We start from the raw sequence: 7,651 nt of genomic DNA on the forward strand, positions 1-7,651 counted from the left end.
ATGAGAAAGAAGCATGACATATTCCTGGGGAGAGATGACAGGTGGAAGCAGTGTGTCACGGGCATTCAAGAGCAGGCGACTGATGAAGAGCGACAAGAACAGTGATGCCTGCCCTATTGCCAGGATCAGTGACATAAGATCCTAGTTCATTAAGAGACTCATTTCAAACCCTCACATTAATTTTCTAAGGTATGTATAGTCAGCTCTGTTTTATAGATAAGAAAACTGAGGTTCTGGCCATGGAAAATCCTGCAGTGTGCGCCCCAAAGGGCACATTAACATACAGTAATTTGGGGTCAGAAAGCTACATATGGCCTCGCTGTCAGTGGAAATCAGGACAGAAAAACTCTTTGATTAACTGCCAAGATGGCCTCGATCTGACCCTGCTTCTGCCTCCTCAAGTGACAGACAGCACAGGCCTTTGCTGCACGGTGGAAAGGGCAGAGTTTCCTTGAAGAACCGCTGCTTCTGCTCTGCCTTACAGGTTGGGTGGGTCCCAGAGTCCGTGCCTGTTTATTTCTTAAAGGGGGAGGGGTATTATTAGTACTTTGCTTTGGCGTCTATTTGTTTTTTCATGGTTGCTGAGACAAAGTACCACAAACTTTTGATTTCATACAGAAACTTGAGCCTGGCGAGGTGACTCAAGACAGCTGTCTCAAGACAGGCTCAAAGCAGCTGGAGGATCTCTGAAAATTTCAGGCTAGCCAGGGGTACAGGATGAGTTTCAGGTTGGCTTGAACTACGGAGTTGAGATTTTCTCTCAAAATAAAAACCCAAAAGCAATGACAAAGGTGGATTTATTATTATTATTATTATTATTATTATTTATTATTATTATTATTATTTTTGTGACCTTACACCTACAACAAGGCTACACTATTTGCGTTTAGGACCCATCTTAACAACCCTGGCCAAGTGTCATCTCAAAACCCGTAACTTACTCCACACAGAGGCTGATACCACACAAAGTATCATTTACAGGCTCCAGGGATTAGGTAAATCCTGACATCTCTGTGGACCACTGTCTGACCTGCTCTCACTCAGGGTTGCTCTAAGGATGAAATCTGCTCATGCCGGCATTAGGCTGAGTACGGCATTTGATAGATACTTGACAGTTCTGAGGTCTCCAACACTGTCCATCTATACGGTTTCTGTTGTGTTCAAACAAAACTAGGGTATAAAATCTGCGGAGTTTCAAGGTTAAAGAAGTAAAAACTGGCCCGTTAACAGACTTTGCCTTTAGTATTTGCACTTTCTTCCTTCCAGACAGCCTTGCACCAGCTCAACCCGCTTTCCTCAGCACCTCAGCGCAGGACTCTCTACCTGAAAGCCCTTCCCACCTCCAAACCCGCCCCTCCAGCGCCCCGCCCACCAAATTGGCAACTTCCTTAGGACTTTGAGAGCATCCGGGCCTCTGGGGACTGACCGTATTGTTGCCTGTCATAATAGAGAGAATTTTACCCAATTATATCTATTTTCCAAACTTTCAGTTAGCATCCCAATATTTTTATATTAAATATCCAGAGAGTGGCATTTTTCTTGTGCTCGGTTGAAAAACGGGAGTTCAAATTGTTGGATTTAAACAGGCATAACGTGAGACAGCTCAGAAGGAGCGGCGGGTCCTTCCCGCTACAGCCGCAGAGGCCCCGCATGTGGCGCAGGCGCAGTGTCCGCGATTCGCCATGCCGACTGTCAGCGTGAAGCGAGACTTGCTCTTCCAAGCTTTGGGCAGGACCTATAGTGAGTGCCTGCCTCGTGGCCTGGGCTCGGTGCCTGGGGCAGCCTGCCTCGCCCGGCAGAAGGGCGTGCTGGCGGCGTTCGTGCCACCACGCGGGGTTTGGCCTTGCGCGGCGGGAGTCTGCAGGGGTGCGCTGAAGCCGGGCTGGGCTGAGGTCGCTTCTCAGAACCAGCTCTGCGGCGGCTGCCGTTGCATCATCCGCCGGGGTCGGGACCTCCGTGTCATTCATTCAGTGACAGCTCCTTCTGCATGCTTAGCGCCGACTTTTGTGTCGGGACACAGACCAGGAAGGATGCCCTGGGCTGCATCACCAGTGCGGGCAGCTCTGGGGAACCAGATTGACAGCGAAAGGGAGACGCTTGAGAACGATGTGGGTTCGCTGTGCAGCCCAGACTGCCTTCGAACCCGCCGTCTTCAGCCTGTTGAGTGCCGGGATAGCAAGCGTTGGCCACCAAGCCCGGCATTCGCTTTACTTAGTGTTGACTGGGTTCCGGTTGCGTGTCAGGCACTGTGAGAGAGTGGAACTGTCCACATGACACGGAAGATCTCATTTCGGTGAGACAGTAACCAACCAGTACGATAAGAAGACGATTTATTAAAATGCTGAGTGTTTTCTAGGAAAGGAAGCCAAGTGGTGTGCGGGAGCAGCATTTGATAGGTGACATTAATTTGAGAACCGAACAGAAGAGTCTCTTCTATGGACTTAGTATTCACGATACACTTAATTACTTACTCAGTTCTACAAACTAAACGGTTACGAGGAAAGGGAGGTAAATATTAAGCAAATTATCATTTTCTGCACAGATGTAGTAGTTGAAATGATATCTGCCCCACCCTGTAATTATCAACTTATATAAAGGTCATAACATGATTTAGGGGAGCCCTTTTCTGGGGTATCAGATGTATTTAGTAAGAGGTACAGGTGTTCATAAGAACATAGTACTGACATTGCAAAGAAACATTTTAAACTTTTTTTCTGAGGATGTACTCATAGATATAACCCATTTCCTGTTAATTTATGTTTAGTTGTTTGTAAATTTTTGTTGTTTTTGTGAGACAGAACTTATTCTGTAGTACATGCTGGCCGTAAACTTGTGGCCATCCTCCTGACTCAGTCTCCCAAGGGATACAATTATCATCGTGAGCAGGAACTGTCCCAAGTCCTTAGAAATAGAGGAAATAGCTTTACCTTTGGAATATGGCCCTAATTTCTTAGTGCCTCCAACATATACTATGTTTATTTCTGTTCCTCACCTGCCCTCCACCGTGTTCTCTGTAGTGTTTCTGTATCTTAACTGCACAGGGTGGTGGGTGGCAAATTTAACATGTTTATAATCAGTTCCCATCCAGGGCCATTGCTCTTCAAAAGTAAGAAATTATCTGAATTTTAAAAGATAAAGGCCTTTATAACCTGTTTGCTATTATCAGCTAATATTTTAATAAATTCTGTCTCCTTTTCTCCCACTTTCAAATGGTGAGTGATCAAATAACCTTGATTTTCCACACACATCGTTAACTATAGGATCTTTTGAAATTCTTTACCCTTAATTTTTTTTTTTTCGAGACAGGGTTTCTCTGTGGTTTTGGAGCCTGTCCTGGAACTAGCTCTTGTAGACCAGGCTGGTCTCGAACTCACAGAGATCCGCCTGCCTCTGCCTCCCAAGTGCTGGGATTAAAGGCGTGCGCCACCACCGTCCGGCTACCCTTAATATTGATGTTGAGATTACAGCAGATGAGTTAGTTAGTAACACTCTTCATTGTGTTGGAGATCCTGAAGCCTTTCAAGTGTCATTGAATGGCGGTTGAAGTTGGAAAAGCCTGTTCACCAAGCATCTAGTTTCCAAATGAAGTGCAAATCCCTCCCGTTTCTTTCTCATTTTTCTTTTCTTGTTTTCCGACAATGTGCTCTTACATCCCACTTTCTTATTAGACCCTCCTAGGGCCTGCTGCCCATCTGAAATTCCGTTGCTCTTTCCAGTTGCCGCCATCACCTTCCATGTCTTGGTAGGGAGCACATTTCTCTCTTATTTTTGTTAGTCAGGGAATGTGTTTTCTCTGCCTTCCTGGGAGCAGCTCTGTCTTCTTAGTCTCCCTTTTGACGGCCTTTCTCTTCAGTTTTCTTTGCTACTCATTTTCTTGTGAACTGGTTTCTTTCATTGCTCTTCAGTTTGGGCCCTGTTGTAGTTTGGTATGGTTAAGTACTGCTGGGCCCCCCGTGTGCCATGCAGGCAGATAGTGTTTCAGGGTTGCCGTTTCCTGGAGGAAATTGCTCATGATTTTATTTTTGGTTCTTTCGTTTGTCTAAATTAAAAGAATGTAGAGTTTCAAGGGATTGGGCATATTAGGATTTCATATATTTTTGTAGATCCATTCAATTTATTTAATTGCTGTTTAGCTGACAAAAGTTTTGCATATTGTAACAATAATTGTTATTTACTTTCTGAAAGTCAGGAATCACGTTTGATGGTGCTGGTCCGAATTTACTCCAGGTTGCAGATCTGTAGTCGGTTTAAGAGCTCATTGGGACTGTAGAAACTGCTTCGAAGTTGTTGCTTGTTTTCTTTCTTTTTGGGGGAGGTGGGGGACTTGTCGAGACAGGATTTGTCTGTGTAGACCTGGCTGTCCTGTAACTCCCTCTGCAGACCAGCCTGGCCCTCTAACTCTGAGAGATCCTCCTGTCTCTGCCTCCTGAGTGTTGGGATTAAAGGCACGTGCCACCACCACCCAGCTAAATTATTTTTAAAATTGTTATTATTGCTTAGACTTAAACATTTTATTTTATTTGTGCAAGTGTTTTGCTGTGCATCACACTTGGTGCCTGCCGATGCAAGAAGAAGGCAGTAGGTCCCCTGGAACCTGACTTACAGTTGGTTGTACGTTACTACATGAGTTCTGGAAATTGAACCTGGGTCCTCTGCAAGACCAGTGTGTGCTTTCAACAGCTGAGCCATCTCTCCCACCCCTACGTTTATAAGCAGGCCTTGTTAATCTGCTGGCGTTTGGCCAGAGGCTTCGGTTCCTTCTACCTTGCCTTTTGCTAGTTTGTCCCAGAAGGAGAACTCTGGGTGAGATCAGGTGAATGGGAGAGCTCAAGTAGTATCCTCAGTGATTGATAATTGCTCAGAAGTGCTGGTCCATCCTTTTTTATATTTCTTGGTCACACGGACCAATCCTGACCTGTATAAAAGGGGCCTAGATAAGCAGTTAGTTAATATTGGTATCATAGTCTCTCTCTCAACCACCAAATGGTTCATGTTCATCCACATGCAAAATGCACTTGACCCAGAAGTGTGGCCTTACAACAGCAGCTCAAGTCCAGTCACTCCATCTGAATCTGGGTCTGAGGTGGGCGAGGGTCTGGGGCTGTAGTTCTCTGTATTTAGCATCTTGTGAGGAGTTAACTAGTGACCTAAGCAAGCACTGGGGTATGTGTCTCTCATTTAAGAGACACAGAGGGACGGACTAGGGCAACTACTAAAGGGAAGAAGTGGAACTCACAAAGGAGCCGCTGGTCCATGGCAGTTCTGAAATGGAAGGGCAGATGCTGGATGGTCTTGATTAGGTCCCAGGCCTGGGATAATTCTCCATGGCTCTGTGCCTTGCCCTCTAGGCTCTGGTTCCACCCTCAGAGTGATCCCCAGAAAGCATGTGCTTCACAGCTGATTAGTTTTCTCAGTCTACTTCCTGTTAATAGAATTTTAGGGCCTCAAAGATTTCCTTTTGTCTTGTTTCTGCCCCTTTCAGTTCAAGCTGGCTATGTCTGCCTAAGTGTTTTTTCTAAAAACTTTCTGGGTCTTTGGTGAATTTTTGCTGGATTCTTTTTCATTAGTTCAAAACCACAGACTCCAAAAACCTCTGAAATTAGCTGTTTCAGTACTTTGGGCTTTTTTTATACGTTGCTCTTACTTAAGCTTTATTGTTTTATTAATTGAGTTTGTGAGGCACACCCTTAATTTCTTTATTACACCTTTTGTTTGATGGAATTGTGCCTTTGATCTGCCCGAAGGTTTCAGTCAGACCCTTGATTCTGTCTTAAGCCTAGGATTTGGTCTCTGCCCAGAACTTGAGTTTAGCATTGCTTTATATTTGGAAGGCCAAACTTTTTACCCATCAACATCCTGGCTCTTTTTTCTTGAATAGCTCTTCCTATGCTAATCTCTTCTTACATAAGTGGGAAATATCAGACTAGTCAACAGAGAAGCTGCTCTCTGAGAACTGCTCTGAGTCTTAGTTACACCAGGTGAGTGCGTTTTCTTCAGTCCGTGTACCTGCAGGAATGGTGCAGGTCACGTTCCTCCCTTATGTAACCAGGGTGCCCTGCCCCTCCTGCAGCACTACTTCACTTTCCTCCTGCTTCCCCTGCAGCCTGACTCAAGACCATGAGGCTTCACCTAATAGTATTTCAGAGGCCTTTGGGTTTTCTCATGTAGTAGTCCTCAGAGCCTGCTGTCTGACTCCCAAGCCGTTCCCACCGTTTTGGTTATGCTACCTCTCCTGTTACAGAGGCTATATAACAAATTATCCCATTTCTTAGAGTAGAAAACAACATGCCTTTGTTGCTAATATCTGAGCTACAAGAATCAGAGGGGTTAACTGTGTGGCCCTGGCTCTAGGGCTCTTGTTAGGTTACAAACAAGCTGTCATCTAGAACTAGAGTCAGCTCAAGGATTGGCTGAGCCCAAGCATCTGTTTCCTAGCTCACTCACGTGATGCACCATGTGTAAGTTCACACAGAGGCAAGGTTCTTGCACAAGTCAGTGGTGGCATCACCCTTTTCACCCAAGCCAGAGAGCTGGGAGCCATCCTAGTCATGCTCCCTCGCTCGCTGGTCCTGTGATTATGGAGCCTCACGTATTCTGCGTCTAACATTTCTCATGTTCCTCCTTCCCCATATGCTGTTGGCATAAGTGAACACCTGTGTTTCACTTGTAGGAGGCTCCCTCAGTCACCTCGATGCTGCCACCAGTCTTAAAAGTGCAGATGTAGGGAACCAAGCTTGGTGCCTTGTGACTGTGATAGAAACACATGGGAGTTTGAGGCAGGAGGATCTAGAGCTAAAAGGCAGCCCTGCTGTCTAAGTTTCAGGCTGGCCTGGTCTACCTATGAGGCCTTGTTTGAGACAAATACTAAAACAAAACAGAATAAAGATTGAGAGTGGAGGATAAAAAAGGAAAAGAGCAAAAAGCAAAAGACAAATCTAATCTTGTTTTGTGTAGCTGCAAAGCTCCAGAGTGCAACTCCCATTGCCTGCAGGTAGGACAGAGGGCAAGTCCCTTGGCATGGCATGAGCTTCCCTTTTTCTAGTTCTTGTATCCTATTTCTCCTAACACAGACTTTATTCTTTATCCATATCAAACTGCTTAGGAGTTCCCAGCTTTGCCAAGCACTTTATTTACTCCCTCCAATCTTTGACTAATGAAGGCGTCCTTTATGTAGCTTTAAGTGACCCTAAGAGGAGCTCTGTGCTGCCCTGCCTTGTACTGGGCACATTTATTTATATTTATTTGCACTTGTGATTACTTTGCTGGAGAAGGAAGTAGTTCAGGCAGGAATTGTAATTTATTTGTCTTTGTAGCCCTGGCATCAAGCACTGTTGCTTGGCACATAATAGAAGTAAATATTTGCTAAATTGAATTCAAGTTTGATATCTAGATTAGACAAGTCTTTGTTGTTTGATTTTGATGTTGGGAATAGAACCTACAGCCTGTGACATACTAAGCATGCATTCTGCCACTGAGGCCAACTCCTCGTCCTGAATCAGGAAACCTAGGATATCTAGTTCTTCACTAGAATATAGTGGCAATTGTGGTGCTTGTTCAAGGTTTGATAAATGAAGGCCTTGAGAATGCTGTATTAGTAACACAGCAGAGTGAAATGGGCAGAGAAGTACTAGTTACTGCAGACTTGAGAATG

The 7,651-nt window shown here is 45.0% G+C and overlaps 1 protein-coding gene across 4 annotated transcripts in view; it reads left to right on the forward strand.

Annotated features, from left to right (window-relative positions):
- The first annotated feature begins 1,642 nt into the window (after nucleotides 1-1,642).
- The window catches only part of Farsb (phenylalanyl-tRNA synthetase subunit beta), a 67,829-nt gene continuing 61,820 nt past the window's right edge, over nucleotides 1,643-7,651 (forward strand). Inside the window, exon 1 of one of the 4 annotated variants that reach the window (XM_005361549.2) lies at nucleotides 1,643-1,740. In XM_005361549.2, coding sequence (XP_005361606.1) covers nucleotides 1,683-1,740 — 58 coding nt within the window. In that variant the 5' untranslated portion in view covers nucleotides 1,643-1,682. Of the gene's footprint in view, nucleotides 1,741-1,895; nucleotides 2,509-7,651 lie in introns of those variants that run through there. The other 3 variants (XM_026786189.1, XR_003378177.1, XM_026786188.1) reach the window with 3 other exon arrangements.

Source organism: Microtus ochrogaster, linkage group LG4 (assembly GCF_000317375.1).
Source record: "Microtus ochrogaster isolate Prairie Vole_2 linkage group LG4, MicOch1.0, whole genome shotgun sequence".
NCBI classification, from domain to species: domain Eukaryota; kingdom Metazoa; phylum Chordata; class Mammalia; order Rodentia; family Cricetidae; genus Microtus; species Microtus ochrogaster.